Source organism: Oncorhynchus clarkii, chromosome 5, assembly GCF_045791955.1.
Source record: "Oncorhynchus clarkii lewisi isolate Uvic-CL-2024 chromosome 5, UVic_Ocla_1.0, whole genome shotgun sequence".
NCBI classification, from domain to species: domain Eukaryota; kingdom Metazoa; phylum Chordata; class Actinopteri; order Salmoniformes; family Salmonidae; genus Oncorhynchus; species Oncorhynchus clarkii.
This window is the reverse complement of record NC_092151.1, coordinates 86,611,359-86,632,745: the sequence shown is the minus strand read 5'-3', so window position 1 is coordinate 86,632,745 and position 21,387 is coordinate 86,611,359. Positions and strand designations below refer to the sequence as shown.

At 44.3% G+C, this 21,387-nt stretch overlaps 1 protein-coding gene across 13 annotated transcripts in view; it reads left to right on the top strand.

Annotated features, from left to right (window-relative positions):
• The window catches only part of LOC139409498 (microtubule-associated serine/threonine-protein kinase 2-like), a 284,013-nt gene that overhangs the window by 201,973 nt on the left and 60,653 nt on the right, over window positions 1–21,387 (top strand). For all 13 annotated transcript variants that reach the window (XM_071154739.1, XM_071154747.1, XM_071154738.1 and 10 more), the window contains one exon: window positions 12,723–12,814. In XM_071154739.1, the coding sequence (XP_071010840.1) occupies window positions 12,723–12,814 (92 nt within the window). The remainder of the gene's footprint in view (window positions 1–12,722; window positions 12,815–21,387) is intronic.

Genomic DNA, 21,387 nt, shown 5'->3' with positions numbered 1-21,387 from the left:
ATCCCCCCCCCACTGCTGCTACTCACTGTTTATTATCTATGCATAGTCACTTTACAAATGACCTCGACTAACCTGTACCCCAGCACATTGACTCTGTACCGGTACCCCCTGTATATAGCCTCATTATTGTTATGTAATTATCTTGTGTTACTTCTTTTAATTTTTTTAAACTTTAGTTTATTTATTAAATATTTTCTTAACTCTATTTCTTGAACTGCTTTGTTGGTTTAAGGGCTTGTAAGTAAGCATTTCACGGTAAGATCGACACCTGTTATATTCGGCTCATGTGAGTAATAAAATTTGATTTGATTTCAGATGGGTTAAGAACCTTAGGGATAAAGGCGGGTTTAGGTCGCAATGATACCCTCTTGTTACCTGGTGCAAACTGTGCACATGAGTTCCCTGAGAGCGTGTGAAAGTATTGTTGCAAACAGAATACATGTTTTGACGTATTTTTTCATTCTTTACGGGCTTCCTTCTTTTCTCTCTGTCATTTAGGTCAATGTTGTTGATCTATCCTCAGTTTTGTCATATCACAACCATTACACTTTATAACTGTTTAAAAATCACCATTGGCTTCATGGTGAAATTCCTGAGTAGGTTTCTTCCTCTCTGGCAACTGAGTTAGGACACCTGTATCTTTGTAGTGACTGTGTGTATTAATACACATTTAAAAAAAATATTTAACCTTTATTTAACTAGGTAAGTCAGTTAAGAACAAATTCTTATTTACAATGACGGCCTACCGGGGAACAGTGGGTTAACTGCCTTCCTCAGGGGCAGAACGACAGCTCAGGAATTCGATCCAGCAACCTTTCAGTTACTGGCCCAACGCTCTAACCACTTGGCTACCTGCCGGCCCAAAACGTGTGTCAGGAGTGGGATTCAAAGCCTAATTAATAACTTCACCAGGCAGGAAGAAATATTCAGCATCTGCTTTTATTTTTACACATCTACCAATCAGTGCCCTTCTTTGCGAGGCATTGAGAAACGTCCTTGGTCTTTGTGGTTGAATCTCTGCTTGAAATGTACTACTCGATTGAGGGGGGTACAGAGATGGGGTAGTCATTTAGAAATCATGTTAACCACTATTATTGAACACATAATGAACCCATGCAACTTATTATGTCATTTCTTAAACACATGTTGACTCTGAACTTATTTAGTCTTGCTATAACAAAGGGAATGCGTATTGACTAAAGACATTTCAGGTTTACATGTTGTATTAATTTTGAAAATGTTCTTCAAGAAATGATGGGGTGTTGTGTGTAGGCCAGTGACACAACATCTAAATTGAATCCATTTTATATTCAGGATGTTAAACAACAAAATGTGGGAAAATTCAAGGGGTTTGAATCCTTTCTGAAGCCACTGTAGGTTTTGTAGTTGTATTAGCAGTAGCTGGATGTTCCCACCACAGAGCTGGCAGGTAATTCAGCTATTCTGCTCTTCATCAGTAACACTTAGTTACTGCCTCATGAATTCTACATCACCACCTGATAAAATAAAAGTTGCTTTCATCAAACATACTTCTAACCTCTGGGAGCTGGCTCGGGTGTGTGCATATGTTAGTGAAGTTATTGGTTTGAGCTGAGACATGAGCTTTTAAACCCTCAGAAAACCTTAATATAACTGGTTCGGACTGAGAGAAGTGAACCAATATGTCATGATATTATGGTGTTTTCACACTTGGTCCCTTTGAGATATTATTTGTGAACTCAGTTTAAACAGTTTGTTTAATTTGTTGTGCAGTGTGAACATGCCAAAGGTAGGCTAATAGAGCTACATCAGCTGTTTATTGATCGTGGGGTTTGAATAGTGTGAGAAGACAACCTATTTGGTGAAAATCACAACATATATTCTAGCTCTTAAAGGGGTAGTAGCTTACATTGGGTGTTCAATTTTAAATTACAGAATTATTTATTCTCAAATCAAATACATTTTTTATTGGTCACATACACATATTTAGCAGATGTTATAGCGGGTGTAACGAAATGCTTGTGTTGCTAGCTCCAACAGTGCAGTAGTATCTAAAAACGATTCACAACAATAAACACACATCTAATATTATAATAATGGAACTAAGAAATATATAAATATTAGATTGAGCAATGTCAGAGTGGCATTGACTAAAATACAGTATATACATATGAGATGAGTCAAGCATTATTTGAACATTATTAAAGTGACTAGTTATTCTATTGCTATTTTTTCTTTTAGCAATTTTCATGGTAATAGGAGCTTCTGATTACATGTATGACATCTCATCGTATGTCTCATAATTTAATGAAATCAATCTAAACTCATCAACAAAAAAAAACGTCCCTTTTTCAGGACCCTGTCTTTCAAATTAATTCATAAAAATCCAAACGTCTTCACAGATCTTCATTGTAAAGGGTTTAAACACTGTTTCCCATGCTTGTTCAATTAACCATAAACCATTAATGAACATGCACCTGTGGAACGTCGTTAAGACACTAACAGCTTACAGACGGTAGGCAATTAAGGTCACAGTTATGAAAACTTAGGACACTAAAGAGGCCTTTCTACTGACTTTGGAAAAACACCAAAAGAAAGATGCCCAGGGTCCCTGCTCATCTGCATCATACTGACTGCTATTTTTTTATTTTGACCCCCCCTTTGTTCAGGGATAAATTATTCCATTTCTGTTAGTCACATGTCTGTGGAACTTGTTCAGTTTATGTCTCAGTTGTTGAATCTTATGTTCATACAAATATGAACATATGAATATCTCCATCCTACTATACCCTCTCTCCACCTCTCCATCCTACTATACCCTCTCTCTGTCTCTCCATCCTACTATACCATCTCTCCATCCTACTATACCCTCTCTCCATCTCTCCATCCTACTATACCCTCTCTCCATCTCTCCATTCTACTATACCCTCTCTCCATCCTACCATACCCTCTCTCCGTCTCTCCATCCTACTATACCCTCTCTCCACCTCTCCATCCTACTATTCCACCTCTCCATCCTACTGAACCCTCTCTCCATCTCTCCATCCTACTATACCCTCTCTCCGTCTCTCCATCCTACTATACCCTCTCTCCATCTCTCCATCCTACTATACCCTCTCTCCGTCTCTCCATCCTACTATACCCTCTCTCTGTCTCTCCATCCTACTATACCCTCTCTCCATCTCTCCATCCTACTATACCCTCTCTCTGTCTCTCCATCCTACTATACCCTCTCTCCATCTCTCCATCCTACTATTCCACCTCTCCATCCTACTATACCCTCTCTCCACCTCTCCATCCTACTATTCCACCTCTCCATCCTACTATACCCTCTCTCTGTCTCTCCATCCTACTATACCCTCTCTCCATCCTACTATACCCTCTCTCCACCTCTCCATCCTACTATTCCACCTCTCCATCCTACTATATATACCCTCTCTCCACCTCTCCATCCTACTATTCCACCTCTCCATCCTACTATACCCTCTCTCCACCTCTCCATCCTACTATTCCACCTCTCCATCCTACTATACCCTCTCTCTGTCTCTCCATCCTAATATACCCTCTCTCCACCTCTCCATCCTACTATACCCTCTCTCCACCTCTCCATCCTACTATACCCTCTCTCTGTCTCTCCATCCTACTATACCATCTCTCCATCCTACTATACCCTCTCTCCATCTCTCCATCCTACTATACCCTCTCTCCATCTCTCCATCCTACTATACCCTCTCTCCATCCTACCATACCCTCTCTCCGTCTCTCCATCCGACTATACCCTCTCTCCGTCTCTCCATCCTACTATACCCTCTCTCCATCTCTCCATCCTACTATACCCTCTCTCCATCTCTCCATCCTACTATACCCTCTCTCCATCTCTCCATCCTACTATACCCTCTCTCCATCTCTCCATCCTACTATACCCTCTCTCCATCTCTCCATCCTACTATACCCTCTCTCCATCTCTCCACCCCACTATACCCTCTCTCCATCTCTCCATCCTAATATACCCTCTCTCCATCTCTCCATCCTACTATACCCTCTCTCTGTCTCTCCATCCTACTATACCCTCTCTCCATCCTACTATACCCTCTCTCCATCTCTCCACCCCACTATACCCTCTCTCCACCTCTCCATCCTACTATACCCTCTCTCCACCTCTCTATCCTACTATACCCTCTCTCTGTCTCTCCATCCTACTATACCATCTCTCCATCCTACTATACCCTCTCTCCATCTCTCCATCCTACTATACCCTCTCTCCATCTCTCCATCCTACTATACCCTCTCTCCATCTCTCCATCCTACTATACCCTCTCTCCATCTCTCCATCCTACTATACCCTCTCTCCATCCTACTATTCCACCTCTCCATCCTACTATACCCTCTCTCCACCTCTCCATCCTACTATTCCACCTCTCCATCCTACTATACCCTCTCTCTGTCTCTCCATCCTACTATACCCTCTCTCCGTCTCTCCATCCTACTATACCCTCTCTCCACCTCTCCATCCTACTATTCCACCTCTCCATCCTACTATACCCTCTCTCTGTCTCTCCATCCTACTATACCCTCTCTCCGTCTCTCCATCCTACTATACCCTCTCTCCACCTCTCCATCCTACTATTCCACCTCTCCATCCTACTGAACCCTCTCTCCATCTCTCCATCCTACTATACCCTCTCTCCGTCTCTCCATCCTACTATACCCTCTCTCCATCTCTCCATCCTACTATACCCTCTCTCCGTCTCTCCATCCTACTATACCCTCTCTCTGTCTCTCCATCCTACTATACCCTCTCTCCATCTCTCCATCCTACTATACCCTCTCTCTGTCTCTCCATCCTACTATACCCTCTCTCCATCTCTCCATCCTACTATTCCACCTCTCCATCCTACTATACCCTCTCTCCACCTCTCCATCCTACTATTCCACCTCTCCATCCTACTATACCCTCTCTCTGTCTCTCCATCCTACTATACCCTCTCTCCATCCTACTATACCCTCTCTCCACCTCTCCATCCTACTATTCCACCTCTCCATCCTACTATATATACCCTCTCTCCACCTCTCCATCCTACTATTCCACCTCTCCATCCTACTATACCCTCTCTCCACCTCTCCATCCTACTATTCCACCTCTCCATCCTACTATACCCTCTCTCTGTCTCTCCATCCTACTATACCCTCTCTCCATCCTACTATACCCTCTCTCCACCTCTCCATCCTACTATTCCACCTCTCCATCCTACTATACCCTCTCTCTGTCTCTCCATCCTAATATACCCTCTCTCCACCTCTCCATCCTACTATACCCTCTCTCCACCTCTCCATCCTACTATACCCTCTCTCTGTCTCTCCATCCTACTATACCATCTCTCCATCCTACTATACCCTCTCTCCATCTCTCCATCCTACTATACCCTCTCTCCATCTCTCCATTCTACTATACCCTCTCTCCATCCTACCATACCCTCTCTCCGTCTCTCCATCCGACTATACCCTCTCTCCGTCTCTCCATCCTACTATACCCTCTCTCCATCTCTCCATCCTACTATACCCTCTCTCCATCTCTCCATCCTACTATACCCTCTCTCCATCTCTCCATCCTACTATACCCTCTCTCCATCTCTCCATCCTACTATACCCTCTCTCCATCTCTCCATCCTACTATACCCTCTCTCCATCTCTCCACCCCACTATACCCTCTCTCCATCTCTCCATCCTAATATACCCTCTCTCCATCTCTCCATCCTACTATACCCTCTCTCTGTCTCTCCATCCTACTATACCCTCTCTCCATCCTACTATACCCTCTCTCCATCTCTCCACCCCACTATACCCTCTCTCCACCTCTCCATCCTACTATACCCTCTCTCCACCTCTCTATCCTACTATACCCTCTCTCTGTCTCTCCATCCTACTATACCATCTCTCCATCCTACTATACCCTCTCTCCATCTCTCCATCCTACTATACCCTCTCTCCATCTCTCCATCCTACTATACCCTCTCTCCATCTCTCCATCCTACTATACCCTCTCTCCATCTCTCCATCCTACTATACCCTCTCTCCATCCTACTATACCCTCTCTCCATCCTACTATACCCTCTCTCCATCTCTCCATCCTACTATACCCTCTCTCCATCTCTCCATCCTACTATACCATCTCTCCATCCTACTATACCCTCTCTCCATCCTACTATACCCTCTCTCCATCTCTCCATCCTACTATACCCTCTCTCCATCTCTCCATCCTACTATACCCTCTCTCCGTCTCTCCATCCTACTATACCCTCTCTCTGTCTCTCCATCCTACTATACCCTCTCTCCATCTCTCCATCCTACTATACCCTCTCTCCATCTCTCCATCCTACTATACCCTCTCTCCATCTCTCCATCCTACTATACCCTCTCTCCATCTCTCCATCCTACTATACCCTCTCTCCATCTCTCCATCCTACTATACCCTCTCTCCATCTCTCCACCCCACTATACCCTCTCTCCATCTCTCCATCCTACTATACCCTCTCTCCATCTCTCCATCCTACTATACCCTCTCTCCATCTCTCCATCCTACTATTCCATCTCTCCATCCTACTATACCCTCTCTCCATCTCTCCATCCTACTATACCCTCTCTCCATCTCTCCACTCCACTATACCCTCTCTCCATCTCTCCATCCTACTATACCCTCTCTCCATCTCTCCATCCTACTATACCCTCTCTCCATCTCTCCATCCTACTATACCCTCTCTCCATCTCTCCATCCTACTATACCCTCTCTCCGTCTCTCCATCCTACTATACCCTCTCTCCGTCTCTCCATCCTACTATACCCTCTCTCTGTCTCTCCATCCTACTATACCCTCTCTCCATCTCTCCATCCTACTATACCCTCTCTCCATCTCTCCATCCTACTATACCCTCTCTCCATCTCTCCATCCTACTATACCCTCTCTCCATCTCTCCACCCCACTATACCCTCTCTCCATCTCTCCATCCTACTATACCCTCTCTCCATCTCTCCATCCTACTATTCCATCTCTCCATCCTACTATACCCTCTCTCTGTCTCTCCATCCTACTATACCCTCTCTCCACCTCTCCATCCTACTATACCCTCTCTCCATCTCTCCACCCCACTATACCCTCTCTCCATCTCTCCATCCTACTATACCCTCTCTCCATCTCTCCATCCTACTATACCCTCTCTCCATCTCTCCATCCTACTATACCCTCTCTCCATCTCTCCACCCCACTATACCCTCTCTCCATCTCTCCATCCTACTATACCCTCTCTCCATCTCTCCATCCTACTATACCCTCTCTCCATCTCTCCATCCTACTATTCCATCTCTCCATCCTACTATACCCTCTCTCTGTCTCTCCATCCTACTATACCCTCTCTCTGTCTCTCCATCCTACTATACCCTCTCTCCGTCTCTCCATCCTACTATACCCTCTCTCCATCTCTCCACCCCACTATACCCTCTCTCCATCTCTCCATCCTACTATACCCTCTCTCCATCTCTCCATCCTACTATACCCTCTCTCTGTCTCTCCATCCTACTATACCCTCTCTCCACCTCTCCATCCTACTATACCCTCTCTCCATCTCTCCATCCTACTATACCCTCTCTCCGTCTCTCCATCCTACTATACCCTCTCTCTGTCTCTCATCCTACTATACCCTCTCTCCATCTCTCCATCCTACTATACCCTCTCTCCATCTCTCCACCCCACTATACCCTCTCTCCATCTCTCCATCCTACTATACCCTCTCTCCATCTCTCCATCCTACTATACCCTCTCTCCATCTCTCCATCCTACTATACCCTCTCTCTGTCTCTCCATCCTACTATACCCTCTCTCCACCTCTCCATCCTACTATACCCTCTCTCCATCTCTCCACCCTACTATACCCTCTCTCTGTCTCTCCATCCTACTATACCCTCTCTCCATCTCTCCACCCCACTATACCCTTTCTCCATCCTACTATACCCTCTCTCTGTCTCTCCATCCTACTATACCCTCTCTCTGTCTCTCCATCCTACTATACCCTCTCTCCATCTCTCCATCCTACTATACCCTCTCTCCATCTCTCCATCCTACTATACCCTCTCTCCGTCTCTCCATCCTACTATACCCTTTCTCCATCCTACTATACCCTCTCTCTGTCTCTCCATCCTACTATACCCTCTCTCTGTCTCTCCATCCTACTATACCCTCTCTCCATCTCTCCATCCTACTATACCCTCTCTCTGTCTCTCCATCCTACTATACCCTCTCTCTGTCTCTCCATCCTACTATACCCTCTCTCCGTCTCTCCATCCTACTATACCCTCTCTCCATCTCTCCACCCTACTATACCATCTCTCCATCCTACTATACCCTCTTTCCATCTCTCCACCCTACTATACCATCTCTCCATCCTACTATACCCTCTTTCCATCTCTCCACCCTACTATACCCTCTCTCCATCTCTCCATCCTACTGTACCCTCTCTCCATCTCTCCATCCTACTATACCTTCTCTCCATCTCTCCACCCTACTATACCATCTCTCCATCCTACTGTACCCTCTCTCCATCTCTCCATCCTACTATACCCTCTCTCCGTCTCTCCATCCTACTATACCCTCTCTCTGTCTCTCCATCCTACTATACCCTCTCTCTGTCTCTCCATCCTACTATACCCTCTCTGTCTCTCCATCCTACTATACCCTCTCTCCGTCTCTCCATCCTACTATACCCTCTCTCTGTCTCTCCATCCTAATATACCCTCTCTCCGTCTCTCCATCCTACTATACCCTCTCTCCATCTCCATTCTACTGTACCCTCTCTCCATCTCTCCATCCTACTATACCCTCTCTGTCTCTCCATCCTACTATACCCTCTCTCCGTCTCTCCATCCTACTATACCCTCTCTCCGTCTCTCCATCCTACTATACCCTCTCTCTGTCTCTCCATCCTACTATACCCTCTCTCCGTCTCTCCATCCTACTATACCCTCTCTCCATCTCTCCACCCTACTATACCCTCTCTCCATCTCTCCACCCTACTATACCCTCTCTCCATCCTACTATACCCTCTCTCCATCTCTCCACCCTACTATACCCTCTCTCCATCCTACTATACCCTCTCTCCATCCTACTGAACCCTCTCTCCATCTCTCCATCCTACTGAACCATCTCTCCATCCTACTGAACCCTCTCTCCATCCTACTATACCCTCTCTCCATCTCTCCACCCTACTATACCCTCTCTCAATCGCTCCACCCTACTATACCCTCTCTCAATCGCTCCACCCTACTATACCCTCTCTCCATCCTACTATACCCTCTCTCCATCTCTCCACCCTACTATACCCTCTCTCCATCTCTCCATCCCACTATACCCTCTCTCCATCCCACTATACCCTCTCTCCATCTCTCCACCCCACTATACCCTTTCTCCATCCTACTATACCCTCTCTCTGTCTCTCCATCCTACTATACCCTCTCTCCATCTCTCCACCCTACTATACCCTCTCTCCATCCTACTATACCATCTCTCCATCCCTACCTTTCTCCATCTCTCCATCTCTACCTCAGTTGACAGAGTGCCAGCTATATGCTGCTAGATTTCTTTATTGATGGCTGGGTTTCACCACTACTCTCCTCCATCCTCCGCCCATCTCCTCTCTTCTCCATCTTCCTCTTTTCTCCTCTCTTCCTCTCCTCTCCTCTGCAGACTCTCTGCTGTAGACCACCTGCTGTGAGAGACATATATTATGCAGAGCTGACTGATGGCAGTGTTAGTTTGCTGTGTGTTTGTGTACCTGTTTCGTGTCATCATTGCAGCAGCACCAGTCTAGCAGCTATTGTTGCAAAGATACTTCACTGAGCTCTGCAGCTGTTTTTATGTTAGGCGTCGTACTGCAATTAGCTTACTGGCTTATTATAGACACTCATGAAACCACAACACCACAGTGAGGTGTTCCACCTTGATTAATAACGTGGCTAGAAGCACAGATCTATAATCAGACCTCTCCTGGCCTGAGCTCTCCATGATTCTGCTGTTCTAGTCACTGTGTTTCTATGTTGTTTCCTCTGGATGGACTGTGAAGGGCACAGTAACATTTCTCGCATCAGTGAGCAGCACGATGTGTAAATGTCTGCTCACAAACTCACCCACCGTCCAGGCGTACCTACCACATACTAGGGTTGGGCAGTATCCAGTTTTCATACATTTTTTTTTTTTTGACGGTATTGACAATATCCCGGTATACCGCCCAAGCCTCACGCACACTCACACACCGTCCCCATGGACGGACGGACACACACCATTCCTTCTCCATTTCTCTCTCTCACTTACCCTCCGTGGTAGGTCACCCCAATGTAGTGTGCCAGTCTGAGCAGTGGGCAGTGAGTACTATACTGCTGTGCTGAGTGGGGTCTTGAGAGAGAGAGACACTCTGGGGTCAGCTGGGATGCTTTCATGAATGGGTGTGTGTGGAGCTGCTACACTGTTCCTTTAACTTGTTCTACTGTAACCTCTAACCTGATTAACTTGGTCTACTGTAACCTCTAACCTGATTATCGTGGTCTACTGTAACCTCTAACCTGATTAACTTGGTCTACTATAACCTATAACCTGATTAACTTGGTCTACTGTAACCTCTAACCTGATTAACTTGGTCTACTATAACCTCTAACCTGATTAACTTGGTCTACTATAACCTCTAACCTGATTAACTTGGTCTACTATAACCTCTAACCTGATTAACTTGGTCTACTGTAACCTCTAACTTGATTAACTTGGTCTACTGTAACCCCTAACACTGTAACCTCTAACCTGATTAACTTGGTCTACTGTAACCTCTAACCTGATTAACTTGGTCTACTGTAACCTCTAACCTGATTAACTTGGTCTACTGTAACCTCTAACCTGATTAACTTGGTCTACTGTAACCTCTAACCTGATTAACTTGGTCTACTATAACCTCTAACCTGATTAACTTGGTCTACTATAACCTCTAACCTGATTAACTTGGTCTACTGTAACCTCTAACCTGATTAACTTGGTCTACTGTAACCTTAACCTGATTAACTTGGTCTACTATAACCTCTAACCTGATTAACTTGGTCTACTATAACCTCTAACTTGATTAACTTGGTCTACTGTAACCCCTAACACTGTAACCTCTAACCTGATTAACTTGGTCTACTGTAACCTCTAACCTGATTAACTTGGTCTACTGTAACCTCTAACCTGATTAACGTGGTCTACTGTAACCTCTAACCTGATTAACTTGGTCTACTATAACCTATAACCTGATTAACTTGGTCTACTGTAACCTCTAACCTGATTAACTTGGTCTACTATAACCTCTAACCTGATTAACTTGGTCTACTATAACCTCTAACCTGATTAACTTGGTCTACTATAACCTCTAACCTGATTAACTTGGTCTACTGTAACCTCTAACTTGATTAACTTGGTCTACTGTAACCCCTAACACTGTAACCTCTAACCTGATTAACTTGGTCTACTGTAACCTCTAACCTGATTAACTTGGTCTACTGTAACCTCTAACCTGATTAACTTGGTCTACTGTAACCTCTAACCTGATTAACTTGGTCTACTGTAACCTCTAACCTGATTAACTTGGTCTACTATAACCTCTAACCTGATTAACTTGGTCTACTATAACCTCTAACCTGATTAACTTGGTCTACTGTAACCTCTAACCTGATTAACTTGGTCTACTGTAACCTTAACCTGATTAACTTGGTCTACTATAACCTCTAACCTGATTAACTTGGTCTACTATAACCTCTAACTTGATTAACTTGGTCTACTGTAACCCCTAACACTGTAACCTCTAACCTGATTAACTTGGTCTACTGTAACCTCTAACCTGATTAACTTGGTCTACTGTAACCTCTAACCTGATTAACTTGGTCTACTGTAACCTCTAACACTGTAACCTCTAACCTGATTAACTTGGTCTACTGTAACCTCTAACCTGATTAACTTGGTCTACTGTAACCTCTAACCTGATTAACTTGGTCTACTGTAACCTCTAACCTGATTAACTTGGTCTACTGTAACCTTAACCTGATTAACTTGGTCTACTGTAACCTCTAACCTGATTAACTTGGTCTACTGTAACCTCTAACCTGATTAACTTGGTCTACTGTAACCTCTAACCTGATTAACTTGGTCTACTATAACCTCTAACCTGATTAACTTGGTCTACTATAACCTCTAACCTGATTAACTTGGTCTACTGTAACCTCTAACCTGATTAACTTGGTCTACTGTAACCTTAACCTGATTAACTTGGTCTACTATAACCTCTAACCTGATTAACTTGGTCTACTATAACCTCTAACCTGATTAACTTGGTCTACTATAACCTCTAACCTGATTAACTTGGTCTACTATAACCTCTAACCTGATTAACTTGGTCTACTGTAACCTCTGACCTGATTAACTTGGTCTACCTTAACCTTTAACTTGTTTGAAGTGAGGAGTATTAAGGAAGCCACATATTACTTGTTCTGTGGACACTGAAAGAGGGAATGCCATTGAGGAAATGGTATGCAGATAGAAGAACACATTATGAGAATGAAAGTGTTGTTCAACTGGCTCCAAATGTATTGGAAATCTGCGCCCGGTTCAGAGCAAACTCCCTATTGGTGTGTGTGTGTGCTGTTGTTGTCGTTTTTAAGTGTGTGTGTGTCTCTTCTCTTCCTAGCTGTCGGACCAGTAACAGGAAGAGCCTGATTGTGACATCCAGTACCTCTCCTACACTACCCAGACCACACTCACCACTACATGGACACCCAGGTAAGACACACACATACACACTCACTCACCAACACACACTCACTCACCAACACACACACACACACTCACTCACCAACACACACACACACTCACCAACACACACACACTCACTCACCAACACACACACACTCACTCACCAACACACACACACACACACACACACACACACACACTCACTCACTCACTCACTCACCTACACACACACACACACTCACTCACTCACCAACACACTCACTCACTCACTCACTCACCAACACACTCACTCACTCACTCACCAACACACACACTCACTCACTCACTCACTCACCAACTCACTCACCAACACACACACTCACTCACTCACCAACACACACACTCACTCACTCACTCACTCACCAACACACACACTCACTCACTCACTCACCAACACACACACACTCACTCACTCACCAACACACACACTCACTCACTCACCAACACACACACACACTCACTCACTCACTCACTCACCAACACACACACACTCACTCACCAACACACACACACTCACTCACTCACCAACACACACACACACACTCACTCACCAACACACACACATACTCACTCACTCACTCACTCACCAACACACACACACACACACTCACTTACCAACACACACACACACACACACTCACTCACCAACACACACTCACTCACTCACCAACACACACACACTCACTCATTCACCAACACACACACACTCACTCACTCACTCACCAACTCACACTCACTCACTCACTCACCAACACACACACACACACTCACTCACTCACCAACACACACACACTCAATCACCAACACACACACACACTCACTCACTCACTCACACACACACACTCACTCACTCACTCACCAACACACACACACTTACTCACCAACATACACACACACACATCAACACACACACACACTCACTCACCAACACACTCACCAACACACTCACTCACTCACTCACTCACTCACTCTCTCACTCACTCACTCACTCACTCACCAACACACTCAGCTTTATTTTAGTGAAATGTTTGACCATTAAGAATCCTATTTTCCTTAACCCTAACCATAACCCCAAAAACCCTAACCCTAACCGTAACCCCCAAAAACCCTAACCCTAACCTTAACCCCAAAAACCCTAACCTTAACCGCAAAACCGTAAACCTGACCCTTAAAGTGGAACTGACAGCATTTTATCAACATGACATTTGATTAAAATCTGTTCATATACACTCCCAGGAATAATGTTCTGATAAGCCAGAGCTTACATTATGGTCATTTTCACATTTTCATAAATTCATAGAACGTGAAGATTTTTTTGTTGTTGTGAAGATTCAGTGTATGAAAAAGAGGCTGTGTGTTTGGACACTTAATAGACACTGCAGTAAATAAAACCAAATGAAAATAATCTGTCCAGGAACGGAGTTTACATAGACCGGTATGCCATAGCCAAACAGAGCTACAGTAAACCAACATGCAAATACGCAATATGCCACATGGGCGTTAGTGAAATAGCCTGCCATCATTCACTTTGAACTGGACTGTGTGTTTATAAACAGTAGCAACAGCATATCTTTAGATCATGAGAACACATATTTTACCGAAAGCCACAAAATACACCTGAATGGCTTTCTGCAAATATATAAAGTGCATTCAGAAAGTATTCAGACCCCTTGACTTTTTACACATTTTGTTACGTTACGGCCTTATTCTAAAATCAATTAAATTGTGTTTTTCCCTCATCAATTTACACACAAAAATCCCCATAATAACAAAGCAAAAACAGGTCTTGCTTCACCGTAGGGATGGTGCCAGGTCTCCTCCAGACGTGATGCTTGGCATTCAGGCCAAAGAGTTCAATCAAGCCAGATAATCTTGTTTCTCATGGTCTGAGTCATTTAGGTGCCTTTTGGCAAACTCCAAGCAGGCTATCATGTGCCTTCTACTGAGGAGTGGCTTCCGTCTGGCCACTCTACCATAAAGGCCTGATTGGTGGAGTGCTGCAGAGATTTATGTCCTTCTGGAAGGTTCTCCCCTCTCCACAGAGGAACTCTGGAGCGCTGTCAGAGTGACCATCGGATTCTTGGTCACCTCCCTGACCAAGGCCCTTCTCCCCCGATTGCTCAGTTTGGCCGGGCAGCCAGCTCTAGGAAGAGACTTGTTGGTTCCAAACTTCTTCCATTTAAGAATGTTTGAGGTCACTGTGTTCTTGGGGACCTTCAATACTGCAGAAATGTTTTGGTACCCTTCCCCAGATCTGTGCCTCGACACAATCCTGTCTCGGGGACAATTCCTTCAACCTCATGGCTTTGTTTTTGCTCTGACATGCACTGTCAACTGTGGGACCTAATGTAGACAGGTGTGTGCCTTTCCAAGTATTTTTCAATCAATTGAATTTACCACAGGTGGACTCCAATCAAGTTGTAGAAACATCTCAAGGATGACCAAAGGAAACAGGATGCACCTGAGCTCACTTTCAAGTCTCATAGCAAAGGGTCTGAATACTTACGTAAATAAGGTTTAATTTTTTTATTCTAAAAACCTGTTTTCGCTTTGTCATTATCACTGTGTAGATTGAGGATTTTTATATTTTTTCTCCATTTTATAATAAGGCTGTAAGTTAACAGAATGTGGGAAAAGTCAAGAGGTCTGAATACTTTCCGAATGCACTGTAAATACCACAGGAGTTTTACATTTGGGGACTTCACAATCCTTTTGATCAAACAACCATGAAAATGTAGACTCTCTCTCCCCCACATCAACAACAAAAAGATCAACAACTAATGGTAGCCAGAGAAAGATGAGCTGAAATCTAACGAAGGAACATTAGATAAACCCTCTCAAACTTTTTCAGCTAGTTGACCGTCAAAATTGCACTGATAAATGATGGGGAAATGTAGCCTCCTCGTCCTTCTGCAGCTGGCCTGCCAATACATGCTTGTCCCAACCCACATTTTGACAACTGAATGGGAACTTGCATGCCTGCCCGCCCATTTGATCGATGCCAAATACATTTGATTGCCAACTATGATATATGCTAACTGTTGATAACAGTCATTCAAGTTTAGCATTGCTAGCTAGCAAAGCGATTCACATTTCTTGCTTGCTAACCAAATTATACCTGTAGCATCTGTAGCTATAGCCAACGAAAAATGTTGTGTGGGAAAAAGTCAGTCACTCACCCACTTCTCCAATGACATGACATCCTCCCAGCAGCTAGCTAGCGAGATTGTTGATGTTAGGCAACGTGTTTTTAGCTTGCTAAATAAATAGCAAGCTACATAAATGGATACGCTAGCCCAGGGGTGTCAGACACAATCAGCGCTTGGGCCATATAGAAAAAACACAACAAGGATTCTCCCGAGCGGCGAAGCGGTCTCTAGCACTGCATTGCAGGCATTCCTACAGACCCGGGTTTATTCCCGGGCTGTGTCACAACCGGCCGTAGCTGGGAGTCCCATAGGACGGCGCACAATTGGCCCAGCGTCTTTCCGGTTAAGGGGAGAGTTTGGGCTTTACTTGGCTCATCGTGCTCTTGCGACTCCTTGTGGCCGGCCATGTGCCTGCAGGCTGACCCCGGTCGCCAGTTGAATGGTGTTTCCTCCAACACATTGGTGCGGCTGGCTTCCGGGTTAACCTCTCTAGGGGGTGTGGGACACTAACGTCCCACCTGGCCAACATCTGGTGAAATTGCAGTGCGCCAAATTCAAAAACAGAAATACTCATAATAAATATTTAAAAAACATACAAGTGTTATACATCGGCTTAAAGATGAACTTCTTGTTAATCCAACCGTTGTGTCAGATTTCAAAAAGGCTTTACGGCGAAAACATACCATGCGATTATCTGAGGACAGCACCCAGCGCGCAAAACATTACAAACAGTTACCAGGCAAGTAGAGGAGTAACAGAAGTCAGAAATAGCGATAAAATGAATCACTTACCTTTGATGATCTTCATATGGTTGCACTCACAAGACTCCCAGTTACCCAATAAATGTTTGTTTTGTTCGATAAAGTCCCTCTTTATATCCAAAAAAAAACATTTTGTTGGTGCGTTTTGTTCAGTAATCCAATGGATCCAAGGCGGTCACAACAGGCAGATGAAAAATCCCAAAAGTATCAATAAAGTTCGTAGAAACATGTCAAACGATGTTTATAATCAATCCTTGGGTTCTTTTTAGTCATAATAATCAATAATAGCTTTGTCAATATAAAAGAAAAACAAGAAAGGCGCGCTCTCGGTCACACGCAGTTAACAGCTCTGAGACACTGCTGGGTCCACTCATTCAGAGTGGTCTTAGTCTCTCATTATTCAGAATACAAGCCTGAAACAATTTCTAAAGACTGTTGACATCTAGTGGAAGCCATAGGAAGTGCAATCTGAGTCCTAAGTCAAAGGCAGTCAATGGAAAACTACAAACATTTAAAAAATCCCACTTCCTGGATGGATTTTTCTCAGGTTTTCACCTGCCTTATCAGTTCTGTTATACTCACATACATTATTTTAACAGTTTTGGAAACGCTAGAGTGTTTTCTATCCAAATCTACCAATTATATGCATATTCTAGCTTCTGGGCCTGAGTAACAGGCAGTTTACTTTGGGCACGCTTTTCATCCGGAGGTGAAAATAGTGCCCCCTACCCTAGTGAGGTTAAGCGGGCTGGTGTTAAGGTGCGCGGTTTGGCGTGTCATGTTTCGGAGGAGGCATGACTCCGCCTTTGGCTCTCCCGAGCCGGTTGGGGAGTTGCAGTGAACAGACAAGCTCGAATTTTGGGAGAAAAAGGGGGTAAAATAGAACAGAGAAAAAAAAGAAATAAACAACAAATTCACGGGCCAGGCATACTTTTTTATTAACTTTTTTGGAATTAAAAAAAAATGTCCCTTTATAATGTACACTTACGTACATAGGATTTTAACATATTAAAACAAAATAGTAAAATAGTATTTGTAAAGAATGTAATAACGCCACATAACAAAAATGTTGCTATCTTTGTTTTATACTGCATGGATCACCAGTGCGGTTGAATGTCGTGTATGGTCCACTCAACATGTTGCTGTAATAGGCCTGCCTACATCTCATTTACATGGTGTTTTGTTGCAGGTTTTGGTTATTAATTGACATGCTTTAAAACCTGAAGCCAGACTGCAACATTTTAGTAGCCTAGCTAGGACTGTGGCATGTGTCTGTACACTTTCCCTCCGCTGCACGATGTAAACAAGACACACAAAAGCAGCGCAATTGAAGTTGAATTCACCGATGCGAGCGCATCAGGCTGTAATTTCATGAATTACAGGAGATAACTCTACTTTTGACTCATTATACTCGCTTCTGTGTCCTATTCAATCCGCGGGCCTTGTTTGGCACACGTGCGCTAGCCAATTAGCCACGTTATGACTGACTTGTGATCATTGCCCTTGCTAGTTTTATTGTATTGACATTGCCAGCCTTAGTTATAGTTGTCCGTTTTTGTTCAAACTATTGAGTCATTGAAAGTGAAACAGTGCATCCTGAATGGAGGCAGCAAACCATGTACCAGGCCAGCTGTGATTTACAACCTGATAGCAATATTTTTTTCGTGCATTTAACTGCATCCACGTATTCTGCCAACAATGCCTTATTGTACGTGATATAACCTATTTTTAAAACCTCTTATAAAGTTGGTTTTGAAGCATAAACTCGGAATTTGATATTTTTGACTGATATTATAATTTTCTATTTGTTTCAAATCTGCAAAGTAGCAAAAATGCAGTCAGTTCCACTTTATGCTCAAAATAGCATTTGAACAAATTCAGAACATGAAAAAAGTTATCGTTTTCCTTGTCAGGCCATTTGGGTGTATTGTTGCAGCATTGGGGTCCCAATAACGTAGGAAAACAAGTACACTCACTCACTCACACACACAATGGATCTGACTAACTCTCATCAAACGTGTAGTCTTTCTCTAGTCTTTTCTAAGCTTAAGTTAATATCTTCCAAGCCCATCCACTGCAGTTCATCACAGCATGCCGTTTCTATCAGGGGGGTTTGCCGCAGAAAACTCCACGTGGTTTTACAGAAAATATAGTATCACATATGACCCAATTAGAACTGAGAATATACACAAAGCTCTGCACAGTCAGGGACTGGAGGCTCTGCTGTTCTGTGACATTAGTGTCTGTCTGTCTGTCTGTCTGTCTGTCTGTCTGTCTGTCTGTCTGTGTGTGTGTGTGTCTGTGTGTCTGTGCACGCGCAGAGAGCCGGAACCACTGCATTTGGAGACAACAGTTCCATGACATGGCAAAGTGCCAACACAGCATGGATCCACTCAAGCAAGCAACATATACAGAGTACTCGCACCCATAATCCATACAGAGTACTCGCACCGTACAGAGTACTCGCACCGTACAGAGTACTCGCACCGTACAGAGTACTCGCACTGTACAGAGTACTCACACCCATAATCCATACAGAGTACTCACACCGTACAAAATACTCACACCGTACAGAGTACTCGCACCGTACAGAGTACTCACACTGTACAGAGTACTCACACTGTACAGAGTACTCGCACTGTACAGAGTACTCACACCGTACAGAGTACTCGCACCCATAATCCGTACAGAGTACTCGCATCGTACAGAGTACTCGCACCGTACAGAGTACTCGCACCGTACAGAGTACTCGCACCGTACAGAGTACTCACACCGTACAGAGTATTCACACCGTACAGAGTACTCGCACCCATAATCCGTACAGAGTACTCGCACCCATAATCCGTACAGAGTACTCACACCATACAGAGTACTCGCACCCATAATCCGTACAGAGTACTCACACCATACAGAGTACTCGCACCCATAATCCATACAGAGTACTCGCACACATACAGTACATAGTGTTCACTGGTTGTGTAGTCGGAGTCAGTGTTATATAGCTGTGCGTGCGTTTTTTTGTGTGTCCAGCCCTGATGCAGCAGCCTAATGTAATCTGACAGGTTTAGGTGAATGCTCTGACAGCTTGCAAAGCTACACACACACCCATGCACGCGTGCACACACACACCCCTCTTCGAAAGACAGAAAACATGAGAGGTAGAGATAGAGGAGAGAAAATGGTGGGGTAGGATGAAAGGAGAGAGAGCGAGACAGACAGGAAATCACAACACTGTGTCAACATGGGGGCTACGACCTTGCTTTCTTATTGGTGGATCAAGTTGAGCCAGCTGACATTTACTGAGATGAAATCACAACCATCTAATTTCCTCAAAAGGAAATAATGAAACTGAATAGCCTGTCAATCACACACACACACATTCAGGCTGGAAGTGTGGTCTCTTGGCTCAAAAGGCTGTCTGATCACAGCACTCTGAGACAAGATGTTCTTGTGTAACGATGCTGCTCTTACCCACGCGCGCATACACACACATAAAAGGGATGCTGTGTCCCAGGAAACCAGATAATGCTTTGAAAAAGCCTCTGTCACCATAGTGGCTCCAGACTCTAATCGCATTCACTACTTATCTCACCCTGGGTAGGGCTCATATGAACTGAGTTCTGAAGAGAGAGAGAGAGGGAAGTGGGAGAGGGAGGGGGGAGAGAGTGAGAGGTTGAGAGTAACAGAGAGGACATATAGGGACAGATACACTGAGGAGAGAGGGGGGAAGAACAGAGAGGACATATAGGGACAGAGAGGGCATATATATGAACAGAGAGGACATATAGGGACAGAGAGGGCATATATATGAACAGAGAGGACATATACGGACAAACAAGACACTGAGACAAACGAGGAGAGAACAGATTTGAGGACGAGAGAGGCGGACTGCTCTCAGCGTCTCTTCCTACTGATGGTTTTGTGGCTGCTGGGAACTGTCAGGTCGTGAGCAGCATCCATAATCAACACAGTGGTATTTCCCTCCCTCCCTCTCCATCTCTCTCTTTCTCTCTATGCCCTTCAGTTGACTGTTTCTGCCCAGAAAGATGCTGTGGCTATCGTTACCGTGGCAACAGACCTTGTACCAGTCTCAGTCTCTGCCCCATCTGGCTTGCCCCTCTGTCATACCAGCTGTGTGCCAACCTTGAGGAACATTAACAGCTAACTAACTACAACACAATTAAGATAATGATCAACGAGAGTCCCCCTATTCCCCCAAAACCAGTTATACCTTCCCAATACAAGTCTAAGGTTTTACATATGCGATACATTTGTAATATACTGAAATTAGTGAATTGCTGCCATCTTGAATAGCTGAAGGCTTCATAAAAGGGCTTTGAGAGAGCAGTAGTGTTGTTTGGTGCTGCTCCTGAGACGTATACAGATTAGGGATGCAACGATACACGGTATGTTATCCAACCGTTCGGTACGCCCCCTACAGTTCAATACGCACACGTGAACCGCGGAATTACCATATGCCTGTCATTTTCCTAGAATTTCCAAAACCTGCTTATTGCGCTGAAGAGTACACACACGTTGTACATTCAGATCCACAGAACCAGACATGCAGCTTGTGGCCGTTAAGGGGCTCCTGAGGGCTGACAGACTTTACTCCACAGCAATGTCTCAAAATGTGGCAACCTCAGTGACC